Genomic DNA, 26365 nt, shown 5'->3' with positions numbered 1-26365 from the left:
GTTACTCTTTCCTAGTGTGGACATGCAGACTTATGTTTCCAGATTCAGATATGCATAAAAGGCACTGCTGAACCCTTCTAAGCTCTCCATTGATTCCTGTTTAATATCTTCTGCAGAACTGGAAGTATTCCTGTTGCTGTAATTATTTAGGTAATTTCTGTACTTGATAAAAAGAGTTTCCCACAGGTAACGGTTTTCAAGCTTGACATTTTTCTATCTATCGCTCTTTCTCTTCTGAACCTTGAGGGAATGGCTACCTAACGGCTCCTTATGCAGTGCTTGCCCCTTTTCTCTTCTATTTCATACTCCAGAAGTTGCCTTCTAAGGAGCAGTTTTTGCTCCATGTTTCCAGATGATCTGCAGTTGACATGCAGCAGTCTTTGCTACACTAGACATGAGACCTTTCATGCAACAGCAATTGCACAGTTTATTTGTTTTTTAAGTAAAAAAGTAAAAGATCAGTAAAAGTAGTCAGTTCCTACCCTCTTACACCAGCTGTTTTCCTGGTCAGTATTCAGGATGGAGGCTCCTGCACTTGATATTTGGCAAGAACCCTCCCATTGGCACTAATGGAAGCTTTCCTTGCAGTGCAAATAGTAGATGCTGGAGGGCAATTCAAATAAAGACTACAGTGGAAGAGTCAAAGAGTTAAAGCCTGCTTCCTCTCTCCAAGGTCATAGTCTGGATCAGGGCCCCTGCACCTATTTGCTTTAAAAACAAAACAAAACAATTTAAATTGCTGATTGTATGAAATTGTGTCAGATTTAGTTTGGTACTTGGTTCTGGTTGTATCCTCCAAGAGCTGCAGAAGGTTTGGCTCGATTATTCTCTGATGAGGAGCCATCAAAATGGTAAATGATATTTGGTCTGCATCAGCCATAAAAGAGGAGGAGAGTGACAGAATTTTAATATTTCCTGTGCCTGGGACTTGTCCAGACAAGGATCTTCTCTTCAGCACCAGCTACATGTTAACTGAATTGAATTCCAGGGCCAAATGCTGGAATTGAGTCAGGAAGTACCGTATTTTTCGCCCTATAGGACACACTTTTCCCCCCTCCAAAAACGAAGGGGAAATGTGTGTGCGTCCTATGGGGCGAATGCAGGCTTTCGCTGAAGCCTGGAGAGTGAGTGGGGTCGGTGCGCACCAACCCCTCTCGCTCTCCAGGCTTCAGGAGAGCCCCACCGCCAGCCCCACAAGCTCGGGGGACAGCGAGGAGGCGGAACGCCGCCATCCCGCTGTTTCCCGACGTGGTTTGGAGGCTGGCGGCGGGGAGAAGCTTGGGGGACAGCGGGGAGGCGCAGCGCACCATCCTGCTGTCTCCCGACGTGGTTTGGAGGCTGGCGGCGGGCTTCTCCCTCGCCCAGCCCCGCAAGCTCCCAGAGCAGCTTCGGGATCGCTCTGGGACCCGTTCTGGGGGATGGGGATGGGGGAAGCCTGCTTCCCCCTCCCCAAGCCCCGCAAGCTCCCAGAGCGATCGCGAAGCTGCGCGCAGCTTCGGGATCGCTCTGGGACCCGGTCTAGAGGCTGGGGACGGGGGAAGCAAAGCTCCCCCCTCCCCCAGCCCCGCATGCTCCCAGAGCAGGCTTCGTGCAGTTCTCCGCAAGCTGTGGGAGCCCGGCGCGACTTCGAACTGGCCTCCAACGGCTTGCGGAGAGCTGCCTGTTCTGGGGGCTTGGGTGGGGGATGCTCGGACTTCCCCCGCCCCAGCCCTGTGCCGGAGGGGGGATAATTTTTTTTTCCTTTATTCCCCCCCCCAAAAAAAATCTAGGTACGTCCTATGGGCCGGTGCATCCTATAGGGTGAAAAATACGGTAAATTTCTGCGCAGAGCAGCCACGGTGTGGCTCTAAACATAATAATTTGATTTTAAAAGCTATACAAGCCTGACCCTTGTAGACTTCGATCTGGAGCCTATTTCCCTGCAATTATAAAGGTAAAAACAGCATTGGAACTATATATAAGTGATAAAGCGTCGTGGAGGCAGCAGCAAAAGCATTTCCCTTTCCTCCAGTGTTTTAAACAAAATTGCAACCTTAGATATTCTCCTCAGTCCAGGAGTCATGTAATTTCCTGAGCTCGATTATTACCTGCCAGACTTTCCAGTGGTAAAGAGCCATGGCCAGCATTTAAGGTCGTCTTGGTCTTTTGGCTCCCTTCACAGACACCTTTCGTTTATGGAGGTGAAAGAGCCTTGAAGTTGTGCAGACTATATTTTCATACAAGTCTTTATTTATTATATCACTACAAAAACAAAAAAAGCTTGCTGTTTTGTCTTTATATCCTGAGCATGTCTTAATTTCTATAGACTACCACTCATTTTCTATTATCCGAATTTCCCCCCTGAATTAAATATGTCCTGTAGTTGGTAATATTGCAGCCAACTAGTACAGTAATCTCTAACTTCTTTGTAAGGTTTCAGTTTCAATTTGACCATCCTCCTCTATTAGGAGCTGTTTGTATGTTGCCCAATTTCCCCCCATATTCCTTTTTTTAACTTCCAGTGGTGACACTGTCTTGGGCTCTAACAAACTTTGGTATTTTATCCACACTTTATATACTGCATTCCTAATTATGTGATTAGTAAACCCTTTGTGTGTTTTGGCCTTGTTATACCCAAGATATGCATGCCAGACGTGCATTTTATTCCAGCCCTCTAAATCCAAAATATCTGTATTGTTTAATAACATCCAGTCCCTAATCCAACATAAGCATGAGGCTTCATAATAGATTCTTAGGTCTGGAAGTGCAAAGCTCCCCCTTTCTTTTTTGTCTGTTAATAATTTGTATCTTATGCGTGGCTTCTTTCCCTGCCAAATGAATTTAGTTAAATCTTTCCTCCATGTTTCAAAACACTCCATTTCCCCTATAATAGGGATCATTTGAAAAGAAATAGCATTTTTGGGAGTATATTCATTTTAATGACAGAGATTCTGCCCCATAATGTCAATTGTAACCTAAACTAGACGAGCTTTATGGGGATGCTGATTTCATTTTCCAGCAGGACTTGGCACCTGCCCACACTGCCAAAAGTACCAAAACCTGGTTCAGTGCCCGTAAGATTACTGTGCTTGATTGGCCAGTAAACTCGCCTGACCTGAACCCCATAGAGAATCTATGGGGCATTGCCAAGAGAAAGATGAGAGACATGAGACCGAGCAATGCAGAAGAGCTGAAGGCTGCTATTGAAGCATCTTGGTCTTACATAACACCTCAGCAGTGCCACAGGCTGATAGCATCCATGCCACGCCGCATTGAGGCAGTAATTGATGCAAAAGGGGCCCAAACCAAGTACTGAGTACATATGCATGCTTCTACTTCTCAGAGGTCCAATATTGGTCTATTTGCAATCCTTGTTTTGCTGATTTCATTTAATATTCTAATTTTCTGAGATTGTTAATTTGGGGTATTCATCAGCTGTATGCCATAATTATTATTATTATTACCGTATTTTTCGCCCTATAGGACGCACCTTTTCCCCTCCAAAAATGAAGGGGAAATGTGTGTGCGTCCTATGGGGCAAATGCAGGCTTTCGCTGAAGCCTGGAGAGCGAGAGGGGTCGGTGTGCACCGACCCCTCTCGCTCTCCGGGCTTCAGGAAGCTCTCCGCAAGCCGTGGGAGCCCACGGGAGTCCCCCCCCCCTGGGCTCCCACGGCTTGCGCAGCCCTGCCTGCACCCCGAAGCCCCGGCGCGCTGAACAGTCACACCGGGGCTTCAGGTAGTTCTGCGCAAGCCACAGGAGGGCTCCCCCGGCTTGCACAGAGCTGCCTCTTATCCGGAAGCCCTGGCGCGCTCAGCAGTCGCGCCGGGGCTTCGGGTAGCTCTGCCCAAGCCGCGGGGGCTTGCGGAGAGCAGCCTGTTCTGGGGGCTGGGGTTGGGGGAAGCTCAGGCTTCCCCCGCCCCAGCCTAGCGCCTGGGGGGGGGGGAATAAAATTTTTTTTCTTTATTTCCCCCCCTAAAAACTAGTTGCGTCTTATGGGCCAGTGCGCCCTATGGGGCGAAAAATACGGTATTATTATTTATTATTTATACCCCGCCCATCTGGCTGGGCTTCCCCAGCCACTCTGGGCGGCTTCCAAAAGAATATTAAAATACTGTGATACATTAAAAGATTAAATTATAACAAATAAAGGCTTGACATTTCTCACTTTGCATGCCATGAGTCTATCTCATATCTTAGTTTCACCTTTTAAGTTGAATTACTGAAATAAATGAACTTTCCCACAATATTCAAATTTTCCAAGTTTCACTTGTAGGACAGGGATGTCCAACCAGTAGATTGTGATCTACTGGTAGATCCCTGGCTGATCCTGGTAGATCACTGGATCCTTATTGTGTACAAAAAGTTACCGGGGGAGAGCTAAAAAACTCTTTGCAATACTCCCCCTAAAAAGCTCAACAACTCTGGGCAATCCACCCATCTCACACACGCTCCTCCTCCCTCCAATGACAGTGGGTAGATCACTGCCAGTTTTTTTATGCCAGGAGTAGATCACAGTCTCTTGGGAGTTGGACATTCCTGGCATAGGATAAGAGAGACGGAGAGGGTTGGGCTTTACTCGGAACAACGCCATTGCAACGGTACCTCAGTTTTCGAATGCTGCAAAACCGGAAGTAGATGTTCCGGTTTTTAAACTTTGCCTCGGAAGCTGAATGTGCTCCGTTTCCATGTTTCCTGTTGCGCTGCTAATTTGCATCCCCCTCATAGTAATTCAGACCTTCCGTTTCCGACTACAGTGTTCTGAGGTGATATTTCAAGCTTATACTTGGTGCTTTTGTTTTTGCCTTTTATTTTGCGTTTTTTTAAAAAGGCTTTTTCCGTTAATTTGTTTTTGTGACTGTGTGGATCCCAGTTCAGCTACTGTTGGATTGATTGATTGATTGATTGATTGATTGACTGCGGAAATGGATAAAAGCCCCCCATCCAAACAATGACTATCATCAGTGCAGGTAAGATTTTTTTTAACTTTTTTTATCATCTACAATACTATTTTATTTATTTTATAGTACTGTGCAGTACATTGATTATTGCTTTCATTTTATGGATCAATGGTCTCGTTAGATAGTAAAATTCATGTTAAATTTTACTATTTTAGGGGTTGTTTTTAAAAGTCTGGAACGGATTAATCTGTTTTGCATTACTTTCTATGGGAAAGCATGTCTTGATTTTGGAACGCTTTGGTTTTCAAACAGACTTCCGGAACAGATTAAGTTTGAGAACCAAGGTACCACTGTATTGAATAAGGACTACATTCCTTTGTCTCTCTGTGTGAATATTGAATAAATTATGTGGCAAGGACTCTTCGTGTTATCTGCTTCTTTGGCTGCTACTAGGGGAGGGATAGGATTCCCTGAACCTTGACAGTACCCTGTCCTGTAAAAGGAGATATTTGCTTCTCCTGAAAATAGCTAAATCCATGCCTAAACACAGCCAACCCCATATGCATAAGATCAACTTAGCATCCGCACCCAAGTATGATAAGGCAAATGCTGAGGACTTGCAAGAGTTGTCATTGCTAGCCTTTTCTTGAAGATGTGTTTTCAGCTTGGCACTTGCCAAGGAAATGATAAGCAAAGGAGATTCAGCCGCCTTGTGTTCTTTGCTTTAAGTCCACCTTTCTGAAGCACGCTAGCTCTGAAATGTGTAGCACACCCATAGGTTTTCCCAGGGTGAGGCTCATCCATTGCTCAGTGCGGGTGTGCTGACCCCTGCGATATCCCCCCAAAAAAGAATGAAATATTTAGCATACCTATATTCATTTGAAGTAACTTCTGTGTTCCATTTGCTGTCCATTAGGGCTGGGTGATACCTGGTTTTCAACATTGTGATATATCACCAGCTAAACATCACAATATACTGATATATCATGATGGAGGGTGGAGCTCTGGAGAGGCATTAGCTGGCTTCACAGTTTTTCCTGCATCGTGATTTTTGCTGGCGCCTGCTCTTGTGATTCCTGCAGGAGCCGGCTAAGCTGGCAGAGTTAATGGGCTGCAGGAATTGAGAGAAGCGTTGGCTGGCTTCACAGTTTTTCCCACATTGTGATTTTTCCATAGCGCACCCACACACCATGATTTGCGATACATTGCCAGGTCAAAAATTATGAAACCAATACAGTTGTACCTTAGAAGTCAAACAGAAGTCGAATTCCGGAAGTCCATTTGACTTCCAAAACGTTCAGAAACCAAACTGCGGCTTCTGATTGGCTGTAGGAAGCTCAGAAGCCGCGGAAGCCCTGTCGGATGTTTGGCTTCCAAAAATAGTTCGCAAACCGGAACAGTCACTTCCAGGTTTGTGATGTTTGGGAGCCAAAACGTTTGAGAACTAAGCTGTTCGAAAACCAAGCTGTATCACAATATGGACTTCAAAATGTTTTGGGACAATATATTCATCTATTGCCCAGCCCCACTGTTCATTTTACAAAAGGTTTGGTGATGCAGCTGCTGTTTTTGATTGTGCTGTGGAAATCAGATGACCCCCTTCTTCTTTTTCTCTTACTAGTAAAGAATGCAGATTGTGAAAGCCAGGCACAAATGTGATTAGCTGTGTCCATTCTGCTTGCTAGAGGAAAAGGTCAAGAAATCTAAAAGACCTTTCTGGATAGACTTGCATTAAGGGCATTGAAAAGTATTGGGGAACAGACTTCTAGGACTCTTGAGCAACTCTAAGCTGTGACTTCTCTTGATTGTTTTGAATTGAAACCCTCCATGTGTTCTTCTTTATGTTTGTAAAATAGTTTGCACTGCTTGCAGAGAATTAACTGGCCCACAGAAGTCACATAAGCATTTATTATTTGTGTGGCAGAGTGTAGCCAGCAGAGGGAGTGCAAGTTAACAAACAGCCCCCATTTGAAAAGTCCATACTAATAAATTTTCATACTTCAGAAATATTTGCCTGCTTGCAAGGAACTGATGGAGCTGTAGTGAAGCAATTGAAAGGCGAGATAGCAGTGTTTTAATATAATTTTGGTAACTCTGGCTAGGTGAGTGAAGTATGCTCTTGGATCCCTGGGGCATTGTAACTTTTGGTGGTGTTTTCAGACTCTGAAAAGAAATTGTTGCACTGTTGATTATGATGCACCACAAAAGTTATTTTCCCAGCCAACCCCAAACAATTACATATACATGTATTTTTCGTTTATTCACCTCTCAAATTCTGCCCCATTTCTTAGTCTTCTTTCCAGTTCCTTTATAAGGGAGGTGCATTTTGAGTTCTCATATCCGTTCCCTCGAGACATGACAGCAATTCCCTTATCATGCTGAGAGCTCTTGTTCACACATGAAACAATGATCAGAATTGAAGATTTTGGGTGTGGGAGCTGCTGCCATCTTTGGGGTACTTAGTGTGTATTAGTAAAATTAAGAATCCACTTTAATTTGAGTGCGTGAGATCTGTAAAACAGCACAAACAGGAGAGGCATGGTGCTTAAATGGGGCAATAAGAAGGACACCAGGCCCTTAGCAGTACAGGAAACACAACAGACAGTAATTGTGAAGAGCGGTACAGACAACTCCCCATTTATGCGGGGGTTGCGTTCCAAGGACCTGCACATGTCAGTGGGGCGCATGTAAGCCTGTTCCACCTCCACCCTGCCCCCTATTTGTGCCACTTCTGGGTTCTTGGCGATGCGTGTGTGCATGGTTGCATGTGACTTGCATAAATGGGGAGTTTACTGTATGTTAAATCCCTTCTTTGGAAAGAGAGTTGTCTGTCTATCCATTTCGCTCTCACAACGATCCTGTGGTGTAGGTTAGGCTGAGAGATTGTTCATGGCCCAAGGTCATCCATTGAGCTTCATGGAGATTTGAACCCTGGTCTGCCAGGTTCTAGTCAAACACTAATAGCTACACCACTCTCACTGTGTTTATTCTGCAGTTATGCAGTTGTATTTTAAGGAATCTTTTGGAAGGAGAGGGTGGTGTCTACGCTATTTGACACACTCACATACACAGAGAAATAGACCATGCCTGCACTAAACGCTGGACCTGTGTAGAATGCTTCCATATATGGATGTGTTAGTGCTCCATCCATTGGTTTCCCCCCTCAATTGACAAACGTTTTTATGTTTATAGCAGAGCAAAATGTAAGAAAATATTAGAGCTGGTACATATTCAGGGCTTAACCATCAAGCCTCATGTATTTGGAATGTGAGTTGGAAAAGCTACAAGTTAGAAATTGTATTAATCTCTTAGGTTGAAATGTTAACAGATTTCTGTTAAATCCGAGTTTTCTAGGGCAGTTTTCATAGAGACCTCTTAAACGAATCCCTTGTGAATTCTGAACCGTTTTCAAAGGCCAATGCATGCTTGCTGATTTTGTTAGAAAACTAAGAACATAAATACAGTAAAGGCAATTTTTTGAATGGCAAACCTATTTGGAATGTGCCCTCAGATGAAGGTTAATTATTTAAAAGTTAGGACAAAATAGTTTCTCAATATCAGCTTTGAAGAGAGGCAAATTGCCCCTCTTCATATCAGTAAACTGCCCCTGAAGAATACAGATTTAAAACTTTTAGTAGTGGATTTAAATTTGCAGCTGTAAAAGTAAGAATGATCCTTTTCTTGGAATAGAAACAGATACTGGTCCATGGGGTCACGAAGAGTCGGACATGACTAAATGACTAAACAACAACAAAACAACAAAAAGTGAAATGCCATAAATTATCTATTATCCCAGGTTTACAGTATCCTCCTACATAAACTTCATGGAACTGTTTTAAGATATTTCTCTGTCTAATATTTTTTTTGTGTGTGTGTGTTCACCTACACGCACATAATTCAGGCTATATTCACATGCCTTCCCTTGTTACAATCCATGTTAACCTTTTTATTACTATTTTTAATATTTTATTAAGCAATTTTCATTTATAAGAAGATAGAGTGAGAAAAAAGAAAGAAAAAAGTGAATGAGAATGAAAAAAAGAAACAATACCATACATTAATATACAAATGTGAATCATAGAATCATAGAGTTGGAAGAGACCACAAGGGCCATCGAGTCCAACCCCCTGCCAAGCAGGAAACACCATCAGAGCACTCCTGACATATGGTTGTCAAGCCTCTGCTTAAAGACCTCCAAAGTAGGAGACTCCACCACACTCCTTGGCAGCAAATTCCACTGTCGAACAGCTCTTACTGTCAGGAAGTTCTTCCTAATGTTTAGGTGGAATCTTCTTTCTTGTAGTTTGGATCCATTGCTCCGTGTCCGCTTCTCTGGAGCAGCAGAAAACAACCTTTCTCCCTCCTCTATGTGACATCCTTTTATATATTTGAACATGGCTATCATATCACCCCTTAACCTCCTCTTCTCCAGGCTAAACATGCCCAGCTCCCTTAGCCGTTCCTCATAAGGCATCGTTTCCAGGCCTTTGACCATTTTGGTTGCCCTCCTCTGGACACGTTCCAGTTTGTCAGTGTCCTTCTTGAATTGTGGTGCCCAGAACTGGACACAGTACTCCAGGTGTGGTCTGACCAGAGCAGAATACAGTGGCACTATTACTTCCCTTGATCTAGATGTTATACTCCTATTGATGCAGCCCAGAATTGCATTGGCTTTTTTAGCTGCCGCGTCACACTGTTGGCTCATGTCAAGTTTGTGGTCAACCAAGACTCCTAGATCCTTTTCACATGTACTGCTCTCAAGCCAGGTGTCACCCATCTTGTATTTGTGCCTCTCATTTTTTTTGCCCAAGTGCAATACTTTACATTTCTCCCTGTTAAAATTCATTTTGTTTGTTTTTGCCCAGTTCTCTAATCTGTCAAGGTCGTTTTGAAGTGTGATCCTGTCCTCTGGGGTGTTAGCCACCCCTCCCAGTTTGGTGTCATCTGCAAATTTGATCAGGATGCCCTTGAGTCCATCATCCAAGTCGTTGATAAAGATGTTAAATAAGACCGGGCCCAAGACAGAACCCTGTGGCACCCCACTAGTCACTCTTCTCCAGGATGAAGAGGAACCATTGATGAGCACCCTTTGGGTTCGGTCAGTCAGCCAGTTACAAATCCAAATGTGTATATTCTTATTCTCCTAATTATGTGTATATTCTTATTCTCCTAATTCTACTATTCTCCTAATCCACATATATAATAGTCAATAATCTAATATACTCTCTGTAAACTAATTCCAAATATCATTGTATTTATCCAATATAAGCTGTCAGTTCATATGTTGCCAATGTTGTCATGTCATCAAGACATTGATTAAGGGGAAATGTATCTCTATTCTCCCTATTCATCAGTATCATTCTCTTGGCCACCATTAGGGTGCATAGAATCCATTTTCGCTTTCCTGTTTTCTGTTTCCATACAGTGGGTATATCGTCCAAGAGCATATTCACCTCTGAAAATCCTATTTTTTTCCATAGAGTCTTGCTCATATAGTCCAGTTGTTATTGCTTTGTAGTCATTTAGTCGTGTCCGACTCTTCGTGACCCCATGGACCAGAGCATGCCAGGCGCTCCTGTCTTCCACTGCCTCCCGCAGTTTGGTCAGACTCATGCTGGTAGCTTCGAGAACACTGTCCCACAATCTTGTCCTCTGTCATCCCCTTCTCCTTGTGCCCTCCATCTTTCCCAACATCAGGGTCTTTTCCAGGGAGTCTTCTCTTCTCATGAGGTGGCCAAAGTATTGGAGCCTCAGCTTCACGATCTGTCCTTCCAGTGACCACTCAGGGCTGATTTCCTTCAGAATGGAGAGATTGGATCTTCTTGCAGTCCATGGGACTCTCAAGAGTCTCCTCCAGCACCATAATTCAAAGCATCAATTCTTCGGTGATCAGCCTTCTTTATAGTCCAGCTCTCACTTCCATACATCACCACTGGGAAAACCATGGCTTTTACTATACGGACCTTTGTTGGCAAGGTGATGTCTCTACTTTTTAAGATGCTGTCTAGGTTTGTCATTGCTTTTCTCCCAAGAAGCAGGCGTCTTTTAATTTTGTGGCTGCTGTCACCATCTGCAGTGATCATGGAGCCCCAGAAAGTAAAATCTCTCACTGCCTCCATTTCTTCCCCTTCTATTTGCCAGGAGGTGATGGGACCAGTGGCCATGATTTTGTTTTTTTGATGTTGAGCTTCAGACCATATTTTGCGCTCTCCTCTTTCACCCTCATTAAAAGGTTCTTTAATTACTCCTCACTTTCTGCCATCAAGGTTGTGTCATCTGCATAGTAAGTGTGGGACACAGTAAAAGCAAAAGTTTCAAAGAAGCATTGTCCATATTACATTTCCAACAAAGAGCTACATTAGGTAGTTCTTTCTTATACAAACGTTGGGGAGTCCAGTAGATCTATAAAAAGTAACCGCTGGCTTTTTACTTTCAAATGAATTATCCAATTGCTCCAAAATTCATGTTAACTTAGGCAGTGCAAGATGTTCTCAAGGTATTGTGAACTCCTTTCAGCAGTTATGTAGAAATTGTAAATTAATTTTGGTCATAAATAATTTTAACATAATTTTCCATCATGAAAGGCTGACATTCAATGCAAAGCAAACAGAACAAGACCCCACCCTTCAGTTGTTTCAGCTTATATATAATTACTCCCTGTGCATTTCATATCTTAAAACATCTTTCTTTGTAATATTCAGCTATTGTTGGCGAAATTAAAATGCAAGCATTTCCTTGCTGGAACAAAGATCAATCTAGTTCAGTAACAGAATTGCAGCACCATATTTTTCGCTCTATAGGACGCACCTTGTTTTAGAGGGGGAGAACAAGAAAAAAAAATCTCCCCCTCTCTGCTCAGCGCCCCTTCAGCGAAGCGGCAGGAGAAACGGAGCCCTTTCCATTTCTCCTCCCGCTTCGCTGAAGGGGCGATGCGCAGCTCACCCTCTCTGCTGAAGCCAGGAGAGTCTTGCTCTCCTGGCTTCAGCGAAAGCAACACGAAGCCTCCAGAGTGCAGCGGGACCTCCCGCTGCGCTCCAGAGGCTTCAGGCGGCTATCCCTGAAGCCTGGAGAGCAAAAGGGGTCGGTGCGCACCAACCCCTCTTGCTCTCCAGGCTTCAGCGAAAGCAACACAAAGCCTCCGGAGCGCAGAGGGAGCGTTCCCTCTGCACTTCGGTGGCTTCGCATTGCTATCGCTGAAGCCAAGGAGCCTGCATTCGCTCCATAAGATGCACACACATTTCCCCTTAATTTTTGGAGGGGGGAAAGTGTGTCTTATAGAGCAAAAAATATGGTAACTTTTTCTTTCTTTCTTTCTTTCTTTTTAGTTTTGAACCCTGCTGGTCCCCAAAATGTCTAATTACAATGGTAAGAGAGAAGGCCTGGTCTATTACCTTTTGCTAGCTAGGGTTGCCATATTTTGAAGAGCAAAAACAAGGACACCTTTGCTGACTTCTACTTTTAACTATGGACCGCTATGATGAGACTCATTTTACATACCCATGAAAAAGAGGGCATGTCCTGGAAAAGGAGGACATATGGCAACTGTTATAGCCCCCTTAGCTACTGCTTTTGGAAAAGTATAGAAGGCATGATTTGGTTGGTTGTAATTTTTTTATTATTATAAAATTATTTAAATACCACATTTACAGGCATAGTACTCCCAAGAAAGCTCACAATATGCAGTTGCAATTGAAATTATTCAACCCCCATTGCAAATCAGGTTTATTATCAAAATTTACAGACTTTTAGTTGCTTGCAATGAGCAAATCAAACAAAAGCAATTGAAATAGCTCAGCACAACAAATGCTTCAAGCTGTTTCCCCAATTTAGCTGAAATTGCAACTCATTTTTGTATTAGTTCCTACACAATAAGGTGAAATGCCCATTTTTTTAAAACTACGAATGTCTTTCTTAACTTTGTCCCTGACCATTTCTTTCTTGCATCCCTGACTCCTTCTTTTCTTGGATAGGTTTTAAAGATCTAAAACATTTTAAGTTTATTTTCATTTTGTTCACCTTTTTCTAATCAGCTAGCTTTAATTCTGTATAATTTTCCATTTGCAGTTACATCCCTCCTCCAGGGCATGATCAATCTGTATTTGAAGTGGGGGTGGGGAGGGGAAAGAGCTGTGGCATCATTCGGACATGGCATCCTTAGAAAACACATTCCTCTTTCTGCTTGGAGATGTAGATTCAGAGACTGCCATTCTTCATTAGGGTTTTAATTATGTTTAGAAAGCAAGCTGAATGTTTGCTCAGTTGTCCCTGATCAGCAAATTCAAGAAACAGAAAGCCACCCACTGCTTGAATGAAAGAGGAATGTGTCCTCAAGAGATGAACATAAGATGCCCAGCTCCAGATGCACTTTATAATGGCAAGAGAAGCAAAAGAGCCCCGCCATGGGAACATGTTCTGCGCTTTGAAGCTCTGGCTCCTTTTGCTGCTCTTTGGAAATGCACATGTGGATTGCTTCACATATTGGACATATTTGAACAATTATATGAAGAAACTCCCCCTCCCCCCCCCCCGCCCTCTGATCAACCATAGTTTACCGCTTTTGTCTGAACTTAGAAATTACAGTTCCTTGTTCCAAAATAAGCCACAATCGTTCTATTATTATTATTAATTAATTTTTATTCTGCCTTTTATTGAAAGATCACAGGTGTACAGCATAAAAAACCAAAATGCATAACAACAATACAAAATTTAACACACACCCCGGACACATTTTAAAAGCCATAAAAGGATCTTAAACCTATTTCAGATTGTGGTTTATTCTGAAACTGGCTTCCGTACTTTCCTGGAATGGGGAACTATGGTTAATTGGAGGGTTACTGGTTTGATCACTCGTGCTGTGAAGAGAAGAGCAAGGGGGCTTCGCAGGGGTGGGTGAGGAGCAGAGCAAACACATCATTCCTATCTCAGCTTAAGATTCTCCAAACCAGGGCATCATCTTCTCAGTCTTCTTAATTACCTTCCCAAAAGAAGGTCTGTTAGCAACCAGTAAGTAGATTAGTTGGTCCAGGGGGGGGGGGTTGTAAAGGAGCAGTTGCCAGACCGCTTCTTTCCAAGCACCAGCCACTTTCTCCCACATTCATGGCAACTTAGGCCTACCCAGTCTATGTTTCCTGAATGTGAGATCGTCCCTGCCCATGGTGAGTATCTGGAACAGTTGTTAAATTGTCTCTTCCACCACCTTCCCACAGCCAGTCTGGACTAATTTCCTTTGCAGGGATGGTTAGACCGGTGTGCAGTGCTCCACTGAATTGCTGCATTCTGGTCAGGACTCGAAGGAAGCCCTCCAGCTGTGTTATTGAACTTTCACCAGAGGACATTGCAGTGTCAGCTCAAGACATTGCCCTAAACAGGAGAACCTTCTGCATAGAGATCTTGCAATGTGTGAAGCAACCCTAGATGCTTTTTTTTATTCCAGCCTAGAGGGGTGGATGATGTATCTTAATGGAAGATGTGCATGCCATGAACACTGTTCTGTTCATTGCTGGTCTGGAGCTGCTGTCACAAAAGCTGGTGCACAAGTGTCTGTTTCTGGGATGAAATCTGTTGGATGATATCCTGTGTTGTGAGATGGGGAAGCTAAACAAATTCATCTTCCAGACAAATGCAGGAAAAAAGTATTTTATGTATTCAGTATTTTTTGTAATGTCAAAACCCTTAACATGTGGAATATGCTATGTACCAGAATCATAGAACTGTAGAGTTGAGAGGGACTGCAAGGGACATCTGGTCCACCTCCTGCAATGCAAGAATCTTAGCTAAAGCATTGGTGACAGACGGCCATCCAGCTTGAAGCCATGGGTTCAAGTCCCACCCTCCAGAGCAGGAGAAAACAAGCTTGCTCCAATTAATGGAGACATTGTGGTGGGTCGGAGGATAGTATGGAAAGGTCCAGGATATTTAGTAGCTTCTGGATGCTGCTGAGAATGTTGCTTACAACTCAACATTAATGGCAGTGAAGGTTTTGACCCTCATTCTCTCCAAGGAGTAACATCATTCCCTTTTAATACTATTTGTGGATGAAGTATGCTTGGGCCTCTGAGGAATACTGGCAGCTGGAACTGGAGGAAGCTGTTGGGATTAACGCCTGCCTCTTGACAGCATTATTTTCAAACAAAGGTCAAATCCTTTAAACCTAGCAACAGGGAGGTGCTCTCTCTTTCGTCTGAGGGATAAGGGAGCAAGGGAAAAAGAAGAATGTGCTGATCCCTAATCCATTGCTTTCCACTAAAGCTCTGTTTTCTGGAAAGAGCCAGTATCACCTCTCCCCTCAAATAATATATTAGCAACCTAATTCTAAAATTAATAATCAGAACATCAGCATTAATGTTGCTGCCCTTTGGGGCTGTTGTTTTTAATGTAAACATTCATAGCAATGTTAACATTTTAAAGGTATTTTTAATTTTCAAAATGGTCTGCTTTTGACCATACAAAAAGTTGTAGCAGCTTTTGTCACCCTGATGCATGATGCATGTTCTTATGCCATTTGCATGCTTGCTTTTATTTTTTTCAACAGATATTAGACTGCTTATGATGACATAACTCACATTTGAAATATTGTTTGAAACATGAAAGATACAAAATTTGAATGCTAAAATTTATTTCCTTGTTTTCATTGGGTTGCATTCAACAACTTCATAGTCAAAATAAACCCAATCCAATCTATGTAGAGTCCATTGATAACAGTGAGTATTCTGAGTGGGACTTTGCTGGACACATTCCAGTAAATCCTAAGTGATTCCCCCAGCAGTGACGTTATTTTAAACATTCTGAAAAGCAAAGAGGGTGGATTCAGTTCTCCAAATGCAACTTAGAAGCATAGAATCACATGATGTGTAAGATTTTTCTTATTTGTTGATTAAATTTGTATACCACCCTTTCTCTACCTGTAGAACTCAGAGTGGTTCACAACCTGCCACCCTTGGACTGCTGCTCTGGATTTCTGATCAGATGCCAAAGTGTGGATAAGATTTCTGTCCACCATTTGGCAGGAGAGCACAGTGGTCATAAATTACTGTTTGTGAATGTTTATCTACCTCCTAATTATTAACAGCGTCTAAAGTATTCTTACTTCTGATTGAATTGCTGTTATTGAAAGGAGTGTCAAAAAGACATGTTTTCATGAAGGGCCATTTCACATGGTAGTTTTGTTTAGCACGTACATCCTAAAAACAAGTGAAAGGGACAAATGGATGTTTTGAAAGAAATGTACATATGCTGACATAAAAGATGTGTACAGATAGCAAAAAAGCTAGAATTTGTTGTGTATACAACATTCATTTGCACTGAATTGCATTTGCCGTTTTACTGCTCTTTTCCAGAGTTTAAAGAGCTCTTTTTACACTACTTCATCCACCTGCCAAGGTGCGCCATCGCTCCCTGAAAGAAATCCCAGGGCTGGGTTGCATCCATCTCTTTTTCATATCTTTGGTTCTCCTGTGGCTTTAGGCTTAGTGGTTGGTGTGTGTTACTAAAACAGGAAATTAACAGTGCACCAGCAAGACCCACTGAAGTCACAACTAACTTGCCCCATGCAGTTTTTAGTTATTAAATTGTAAGTTACTTTACAGTTCCTTCAGTATCATAAACAAGCCCTATATATTGAATCCTTGGCAATTAGCAAATGTATAATTCAGTTACTTAAAAGACAGGCAATATATTGATTAAATTATGTAGTGTGACAGTGCATATATTTTAAAATTGTTCTTTTTAAAGTTTATCCTAGCTTTATGGTAACTGAATTTTGGTCATTGGTCACAGCTGTATCTTAAGCCCACTGCCTCATCCACAGGGAAAAGGCTGAGGCTCAGTGGGACAGCTTGTGATTTTTTTTCAATTCAAAAGTTCAATCTTTGGAGTTTCCAGCTGGAAAGCTGGAAAAGGCTTTTGTCTGACATCATGAAGAGCTTCAGCTTACCTTGGAGGTAAGATGAAATATTCACTTGCAGTGATAAGCTGAAAGATGGGAGCATGGGGGTGGTGGCCAAGGAAGCCCCACAGATTGGTTTCTTAATCTTCAGGGGTTTGGATATGTTTCTTAATGTGCTGAAGGCAGAGAGTTACCACTGCAGATATGAGGCAGCAAAAGGTTGTAGCTGGTCTCTCCGGAATTGTTTTTAACAAGCTTTGCTGCATCTTCTGTACTCAGCAGTTGCCTGGCAGCATTCCTCATGGAGAATGGCCCAGTAGGAATGGCAGTGTTAGGACATAGCATTGTTCTCAGGGGACATCTTTGATAGGGGGCAGGTTTTTTTTATTTCTTTATAAAGAATGCCCCTGGAATGGCACTGCAGCATGATGTAGCATTCCCATTGCTCCATGCTCAATGAGGAACACTGCCCTGTAGCAGCTGACACTTTTTGTCATGGTGTCACAGCTTGAAGCAAATCTTTTTTTTAAGAAAGACCAGCTGCAGCCCTCTGTCGCTTCAATATCTACAATACTGAGCTCCCATGAAAAATTAAAGAAATCCCCCACCCCCTCTGTCCCTTCCCCTCCACTCTTTGGTGGGTAGAGCTGTCCTGCTCTCTATCCTGGTTTTGTTGCAACCATACTTCAGTATGATGGCAGCAAATTGTGATTATTGTTAACCAAGAATGGTCAGCCCTGGTGAATGCTAAACATTAGGTTGTCTGTTTTGGATGTGAAAGTTGCATATGATTAGAGCAGGGGTATCCAGCATACTGCCCTCTAGATATTACTGGACTCCCATAAGCTTCAGCTAGCCTGATGGGATGATGGGTGTTGTGGTTCAACATTATCTGGTGGTGCAATGGCTTCCTCTGGGTTAGAGCAAATCTGAAGGAATGCTGGGAATCCATGCGGGAGAAAAGGAGAAGGGGACAGAGTCTGTGGCACATTTTAGTCATGGTTTGAACCCTGGGAAGTGTGACGTCTGAATGGAGACATTCTGCTGCCTGTGCCTCCCTAAGCATAGGCAAATTGGAAATGGATGGTTCAGTTTGTCTTGTCCAGGGCCTGAGAAAAAATGGAAGCAGGAGGGAAGGAAACAAAGGCTGTGATGAAAAAATGCCCAGAAACTCCAGAAGACGTGAAGCAAATAGCTTTATTTTGTTACTGTCCTGGTTTAAAAGAGGAAAGTTAACAGTCTGCTTTTTGCCCTCAAACTATACTGTCCTATCAAGAAAGGCTGTGGTGACTGTGAGGGCCAATGAATGAATACCGATTTTAATCTCTGGAATACAGATTTTAGCTGAAGGAGTGTTATTTTTAATGTAAATAAGTTTATAGGGAATTTTTAATTACATACACTTCTTCATGCAGAGGTGGCAAATGTTGCTGTTGTTCACTTTGCTGTCTGGTCTTTGACTGCAAGATAGATAGATAGATAGATAGATAGATAGATAGATAGATAGATAGAGTCTGTCCTACCTTTTGAGCCCTATTGTTGGTCTTTGCTGGATGGTAATAGAACATGTGTGGAATGTGGAATGATGTCACAAACTGACAATACCATAGTTTTTTTTTAAGTTATGTAGAACTCCCACTAGAAGCTTCATAGGAGATTGCTCGGCATATATCATCCTAAAGATTCCACATGGAAAAAAAGAGATGGTAGGCAGAGGCTTATATTCAAATCCTTTTTACATTTGCTAAAATATGCAAACAGATGTCATTATATAGATATCTTGTGGACTTGAAGATGGTACATTTAAGACTGAATTTATTAGTTTTGTCTGTCATATTTTTAATTGCTTATAACATTTTGTCTTTAAGTTGGACACTTTGAATGCTGGATTTGGTAGAAATGTGTGAGTACCTTTATTCAATCATATACATGTGAACTACAGAAATTATTTGAAAGCCTTAACCAAAATAGCCACCTTGGGGCATCTTTGTACAGAGTGACAGGATAGGAATACTTCAGCTAATAACGACTTTTCTTTATGAAGACTTGCTGTATGAAATTCCTTGATCTTTAAAGTAAAAAATAATTCTCTATAACCTGGTTAACATGACTGCTTTTGTAATGAGCTTTATACATGAAGGTCGTTAACTATATGTACTAGAAATAGTATCGTGAATGAAAGGCAGATGGTGAGATTTTGCTCTCCATCAAAAGGACAACAATAATACATATACAATATTTGAAAGCCTATGTGTTATTCCCCCCCCCCATGAAGGAAATTGTTTTCATGCAAGAGCAAGAAAAATTGTATCTGGGAGCAATGGAGGAGTGTGGAACACAATTAAAAATTCTAGCTTTGAAAATGTGTTTCCCCACATGTTGGATTCATTCATCACTCCATGTCTGTGCTGCTCCCATTACAAAAGTAATTGAGGTTGTTCCTTTGCAACAAGAGAACTACATATCTGTGCTAATTCCTTTTACCAAATAGCATTTGTCACAGACCATCAGAGGAATAAATTGAATTTCAGACAAACCTAGATTCCCTGTGAAATATTTCCATACAGACGCTTTCAAACTACAAAAATATGTACAAGCAAATACAAATAATGTATGTTTGTGAAATTAGGCAGAAAAGCGATCGCTTGTGTCTTGGAGCTCTCTTAGCCATTGGCTGGGCTGCTTTGATTTCACAGCATGCCACATTTGCCAAATCCTTATACAGTGGTGCCTCGCAAGACGAAATTAATTCATTCCGTGAGTTTTTTCGTCTAGCGAATTTTTCGTCTTGCGAAGCACGGTGTCGGAAAAGTTTTGGAAAAGCTTCAAAAATCACCAAAAACCTCAAAAAAGGCTACCACACCGCGTTCTATGAGTTGCTCCTCGAAGTCAAGTCGCAACTGTATTAACGGTGTTAAGAAAAAGGAAACAAACTTGCAAGACGTTTTCGTCTTGCGAAGCAAGCCCATAGGGAAATTCGTCTTGCGAAGCAGCTCAAAAACCGCAAAACCCTTTCCTCTAGCGAGTTTTTCGTCTTGCGAGGCATTCGTCTTGCGGGGCACCACTGTAATTGCTGAAGGGGAAGGGTCAGTTATCACATTTTCCTGAACACTGACAAGGAAGAGTATTTTCCAAAGACTAGCAATCAGAGTCAATTGGTATAAGGAAAGTAAAAGTTCGGTTGGACTAAGCAATAAATAACAATCAATCAGCAAGCAATAAATGTCATGTATAGACATTGGAGAAATAAAACCTTGAGAGCTTTGGTGGGGGGGGGTCACAGGGGCAGGGGGAGGTGACTGTAGGATGTTGGTTTGGAAAAAACCCTGTCCGAATTATGAATTGTTTTTGTGCAGTCACTAGAGAAGTTCTGCAAGAAGCCAGGAACACCAGAGGCCAAGCCATCCATCAGGGTCTGAGCTCAGAGCCAGGAGTGCTTAGAAAGCCCTTCCTGCTATGTGCCGTCAGCAAATATTGGGAGAGACAGCTACATTTTCCTGCAATGTTGTATGTCTTTATTTGCAAAGCCATGTGATACCTAATACTTCTCTTGTCGATGGAAAATTACAGGAAGGCATTTGAATATAATTTTATATGTGTTTAGGAGAGAGGAGAGCATCTCATAGAAATATGATGCCTGCAGCAAGACTACTTTTTGTGACCATTTGAATGATTAATCTGTGTCCTTTAATTTAGTCCTCTTGTAAAAATGGGTTTCACTCTTTTACATTTGTTAGGGTAAACCTCTGTATTAAGCAGCCATTGCCAAAAAAGCTTTCTATAAGGTTTCACACCAGGTTCCCCCTAAAATAGTTTAGTGTCAGACCTCGTGATATAAAATATTTTATCAAATTATTGACTTTCTGCTCTTCCCCATTGAAGCCAGAGGCTGGGATTGGCGCATCTAGTGACAAATGTCTGCTTCTCTCATGGGCTTGTTGCCTGGCCTGGGATTTTTTCCCTTATTGTAAAATGGGAATAAGTATGCTGTATCTCACATTATTCTGAATGCAGTAAAGATGCTAAAATGGTCTAGGAGCTAAAAACATCATAAAGTTAATAGTAGTTTGGTGAGAAACAGTACTTTGAAAGATGTCTACAATTTAACTTCTTGTCCTAGGGTGGCGTGCAGGCCGTGGCCTAATAGCAAAAGCTCTGCAGAGCTCTCAGTCCAGGCCTTGGGCAGGAGCAGCCTGCTCCTCCCTGGATGGGCTGGGGGGGGGGGAGAGGGAAAAGGGGGTGGTCCTCCTCTGGCCCCTCTCACGGCTGACATTAGCTCTGCCCACAGGGGAATGTGACTCTCAACAGAAAACAGGTTGCCCACCCCTGATTTAAATGAAGATATTACACTTGATCTTAGCCAAAAGGCCGAGAAGCCTTTATAAGATGGAAGCAAAATCCTGTGTTCAGTCCTGGGCACTTCTTACATATGATTATGCATATGACTGCTTGTTGGATTGCTCTCTCTCTTGCTACTTTTTCATTTGTAGCTGCTTCTACTTAATATCTGGTTTTGAGGTGGGAAGCTTTGGTGCCTGCTTATATCCTTCTGCGTAGCTTCTTTACAGAATTTGTATGGAACAAATGGTACTCTTGAGACACAGAAGCCTCTTGATAGCTGATTAAAATCAAGTGGACATTATGCATGTGTGTATGTTTTACAATGCATACTCAAGGTGATACTGCTTATTTTCATTTTAATTCAGCATTAAGACAGCTCTGTTGCATATATTAAAGTATGCATTCCTAAGTTTAAAATTTTAATTAGCCATGACTTGAAAATAGTGTTGGTATGTTTGGATGAATTAGGTTGTTTTCAGGTGTCTAACCAAGGACTCTTCACACAACCTGGCTCATTGGATGGTATTCTTCTAATGAGTTTCATCAGTGCAAGGATTTCCAGTTGTGCAACAAGGCCTCTCTTTGTGTGGGCCCTCTGCCACCCCCAAATCAGCTCTAGAAGGTGAGGGAAACTCCTAGAACTGATTTAGGGGGTGCACAGAGGGAGGGGGGAAACATCTTCTTGCACTAGGAGAAATCCTTGCACTGAAAGAATGTTCACCTTAGCACAGTGTTGGATTTTACCCATTATTTCTTCTAGGCTCCAAATGACTGGCGTTGATTCCTTCAGATGTGTCAAATACACTGTTTAAAAGATTTATATCCTGCCTTTCCGCTATTACTGTACAGTACTCATTTGAGACCACAAAGCATACGTACATCAAGTGATGCTATAAATCCCAGCTGCTCTTGGATGTCAATTTCAATTAAATTTAGAGGACGTGAAAGTGCTATGTAAAAAGTCCCTTGAAGTCTACTTAGTTGCCAGTATCATGAGACATTTATGAAAATTACAGACCTTTCCCTGGATCCAAGTTGACCAATTTGTTACTGAAGGTGTTTGTATGTGGAGACATCATAATAAATACCACAGCTGCCTTAAAGTGCAGAGACATAAGTGAATGTGAACATTCAGTGCAAATACAGAAACTTTGAGTGTGCATATTTTTAATTTGTGAATTTCGCAAAATTATTTTGATGGCAGCTATTTCCTAAAGTTGATTTTAGCTGAAGTGTGCTTATTCTTTTTTTTTTTTTAATGGGATTGCCTTTGCCCACACAATTGCTAAAGTTAGTTTGCAGTTATTCTTGGTCTCTGGAATGAATTTATGGGGTACACACGACCACATTTTCACTCAGTGTTCCCTGAGATGTGATTATGATGGAAGAGGAAATAAAAACCATCTTTCGACTTCCTTCAGTGAGACCAAAAGTGCCTTGCCCCTCTGCTTATGCTCTCGTATCCTCCTTCTCTCTCTATTGAAAGGCTGGTAGCTAATATATAGATTGGAGGGGGGGGGAGAGAGAGAGAGAGAACACCCTCTTATTGACCTCTGCCCATGCCCAGGGAATCCTCAGAGCCTGGCAGTGGTGACCTGTCTAAGATGCACACCTTGGCTAGGAAGCTCTCTCCCATCCCAGCCTTGGAATTTGGTCCCACCATTTTGAAATTGTTTTTCTTATCTCTGTAATGAATTATCCTGGCAGCTGCTTAGAGATGGTTGTTGCCGCTTCTTCGTACAGTAACCGAGGGATCAAATATAGCGTGTGCTTCCAGACTATCCAGTGCTAACAAAATTCTCCCCCCATGACATAGCAGGAGCATTTAAGTGTTAGATTCACAGATTTCTGGCTCTACATCAGTGCTATCGGTGTGCTAAATATTTATTGGCATAGCACATCCATTTATAGTCATTTCAAGTTATAAATGTTCCTGTTTGACAAACACCTTCCCCCCTTTCTCTAAATGGCCATAAACCAAAAGCTGTAATTTTTACTTCCCCTTGAGTGCATGGCATGATGACTCTTTGTGTTCCTTATTTATAATGCTGCATATCAGAGACTTCAGCTTTGCTCAGAAAAGCAAAATGGCTTCCAGCAGCTTGCCGGGGGGGGGGGGGGAGAGAAGAGCCCATTTATTTTCTTATACCTATTTGTGGGGCTCTCTTAACAGATCTGAGGTGAAGTTCTTTACTTCAATGCGGAGAAAAGAAAAGGCTCAGGGCAGGCCATTAAGTTTTTAGAGACAAGAACTGTTCATTGCATGTACTTCTCTGGCATTTTCTTCCCCTCGGATTTATTCAGTGGGTCAGAGTCGGACCATTGAAATGGCTTGTCAGTGGTTTCAGTGGGCCTCCTCAAAATAGTGGCTTAGTTGGCTATCACCTAGTGAGTTCAGTTTTCACTTCCCTGTTTTTATTTTTTTCTCTTTCTGTCAGATCACTTTTGTATAATCTTTTGTTCTGTTATTCTCCACAGTCTGCCTACTTAGAGCATTTCCCATATTACCCCAGGCGGCCTCTGTCCTCAGTGTGTTCTTCTCTGGCCCTTGCCTTTTGCCCTCCTCCTCCGGTCTCTTATTCTGAGCACGTCTCCTTTGCAGAAGAGGCCTCACGCTGTCCATCTTGTCTGCTTGTCTGTTAAATTCTGGCTAGTCAAATACATTCTCTCCATTCTTGCTAGGGTTTTCTGCTAATATCTTAAATTAATTTTTGGTAACACTTTACTTAAATTTTCAGCTTATCAGAACTCACATGTCTGATTCTTTACAGCATATAAGGCAACAGTTGATGTGAACCGCCCAGAGACCTTTGGGTATAGGGCTGTATAGAAATCAATCAATCAGATAAATAAATAACAGTTTATTTTATGTAAAATCAAAAAAGCCAACTGATACTGTATTGTTATATTAATTCTACAGGGCTTTAAGAAGCTCCTTCCTTGTTCCTGTGTAATAAGAGGTGTTCATTTTTTGTCCTTCTTTACAGCCTCAACACACAAAATGTCAATAGAATAAGTGAGGCTCCCTCGAGAACCTGCCATGAACCATTTTGAGGGACCAGCTGAAGGAGAGGGGAATGATGAACTCGGGAGTAGAGCGGTGAATGAATCTGTGGAGGCTGACCTGGAACATTCTGAGGTAGAGGATGAGCAGCCCCAGTATGCCAGCCATCACCCGAGATGTGCCAACAGCAGCCTTGAAGGACGTTCTCGACAGGAAGAGGAGGAGGGCACGTTGGCACGCTCAGCTAGCACGGAGAGCGGCTTTCACAACCACACGGATACTGCTGAGGGAGATGTCATAGCCCCAGTGGAGGATGCCTATGAAGGAGACCGCGTGCTGGACAATGAGGATGAGAGTGCCTATGCAGTGCAGTACAGGCCCGAGGCAGAGGAGTACACAGAAAATGCAGAGGCAGAACATGCGGAGACGATTCGTAACCGAACTCTCCCCAACCACTTGCACTTCCACTCCATTGAGCACGAGGAAGCCATGAATGCTGCTTATTCAGGCTATGTGTACACCCACCGGCTCTTCCACCGGGGGGAAGATGAGCAGTATGCTGAGCCCTATGCCGACTATGGGCTGCAGGAACATGTCTATGAGGAGATAGGCGACACGCCTGACCTGGATGTTCGGGAAGGCCTTAGACTCTACGAGCAAGAGAGGGAGGAAGCTGACAACTATCGAAAGGAAGCTCTCGGTGCCCGACTCCACCACTATGATGAGCGCTCTGATGGAGAGTCTGACAGCCCTGAGAAAGAGGCAGAGTTTGCTCCCTATCCAAGGATGGACAGTTATGAACAAGAGGAAGACATTGACCAAATTGTGGCTGAAGTCAAGCAGAGCATGAGTTCTCAGAGCCTGGACAAAGCTGCTGAAGACATGCCAGAAGCAGAGCAGAATGTGGACCCTGGTGATGCTCCTGCTCATATTCACCATGAAAGCAACCGTCCGCTGTCTGTTGGCGCTAGACCTACAGTTAATGTGGGAGATCCAGTGCAGAGATACAGCAAGGAGAAAAGGGATGCAATATCCCTGGCTATCAAAGACATTAAGGAAGCTATTGAGGAAGTGAAGACTAGGACCATCCGTTCTCCTTATACCCCCGATGAACCCAAAGAGCCCATTTGGGTGATGAGACAGGACATCAGCCCAACCAGGGATAGGGAGGATCAGGGTCCACTAGAGGGAGATGTGAGTACACCAAACAGCTCACATAATAAGAAAACCGAATGTTAAGGCTATGCAGTCAAAATCGCACAAAACTGCATAGCCTTAACATTCGGTTTTCTTATTGTGTTTTTAACTACTTGCGGGGGATGACGACACATAGTTAAATGTTATTTTTCCTTATTAATTGTGTTTGGAAATCAGAATTATTACAGTACAAATTCTCCTTTACATGTGGCTTTGGTAAGATATGTCCTCTCACAGGTTAATTTCTAAATATTTGTGTTGATGCATTTGCTTCTAATAGAAGCTGTGTGTTGCTGAGCACGAGCATAGTGTCATGTGGAACTGCAATGGTGTCATGGTCAATATTCTTTTGAATTCTTGTTAGTTTTTCAGTCATCCAGGCAGCAGACTTGTTTTCTTCCACTGCTCATGATCAGCCTGTGTTGATTAGTAGATTCAGAAACTGCGTTCTTGTTTTCAGTTGCCATGCAAAGGAGGTGTTCCTCCTTCTCCCATTAATGTTTTTGTGTTTGGTGTTTCCTAAAGCACCACTGGATGCCTCAGAATATTTGCTGTGGGAATTCAATCCAGTGAATGGCAAGGCTTTAATGAATGTTTTAGGTTGTTGATTGCCAACTACTTAGCGACTTTCTGTTGAGTAAGTGCTGTATACATTTTGTTAAATAAAATAATAATAAACAAATCAGGCTAAAATCCTGTACAGTTGACTTCAGTGGAATTATAGCAGCCTAAATGTGCTGCTGCCCCAGCACTTTATCAGATTTGAATTTATTACTTTGTCATCTATTGGGGTTTTTTGGAGCCTCAAAATATACTAAACTTTTGATGAAGCCAGAAGCCAGCTATTCTTTGTGCTTCAGCCTGTACTAGGGTTACTACCTCTAGGGAGTTCTTATTTTGCAGAGTCATTTGCCTGGTTGCACGCCTGCTTCGTAGATATAAGCTCGCAGGCTGCATCCCCATCCTTTTCTGTTAGGGTATTTGATAGGAAGGATGGGTTGAGAAAGATAAAGCCCTGTTAACTGATATTTTCTCAATCAACAGAGATTTTTAAAATCCT

At 42.5% G+C, this 26365-nt stretch overlaps 1 protein-coding gene and 1 long non-coding RNA gene across 12 annotated transcripts in view; one reads left to right on the top strand and one right to left on the bottom strand.

The window, feature by feature from the left end:
* APBA1 (amyloid beta precursor protein binding family A member 1) overlaps positions 1–26365 on the top strand; it is a 90145-nt gene that overhangs the window by 29871 nt on the left and 33909 nt on the right. For 4 of the 11 annotated variants that reach the window (XM_081213642.1, XM_081213641.1, XM_081213650.1 and 1 more), the window contains exons 1-2: positions 18364–18469; positions 24092–25302. In XM_081213642.1, coding sequence (XP_081069768.1) covers positions 24145–25302 — 1158 coding nt within the window. In that variant the 5' untranslated portion in view covers positions 18364–18469; positions 24092–24144. Of the gene's footprint in view, positions 1–4851; positions 4949–12204; positions 12245–18363; positions 18470–20119; positions 20271–24091; positions 25303–26365 lie in introns of those variants that run through there. The other 7 variants (XM_081213647.1, XM_081213648.1, XM_081213643.1 and 4 more) reach the window with 6 other exon arrangements.
* Positions 15478–18313, bottom strand: LOC308597881. Its single transcript, XR_014013247.1, has 3 exons — positions 18287–18313; positions 15966–16059; positions 15478–15663 (listed from the first exon to the last, which is right to left on the bottom strand). It is a non-coding gene; the product is annotated as an uncharacterized lncRNA (long non-coding RNA).

The sequence above is a fragment of the Podarcis bocagei genome (assembly GCF_964188305.1).
Source record: "Podarcis bocagei genome assembly, chromosome: 11".
Classification (NCBI taxonomy): Eukaryota; Metazoa; Chordata; class Lepidosauria; order Squamata; family Lacertidae; genus Podarcis; species Podarcis bocagei.
Note: the sequence above shows the minus strand (reverse complement) of the source record. Positions and strands in the feature narration are given on the sequence as shown.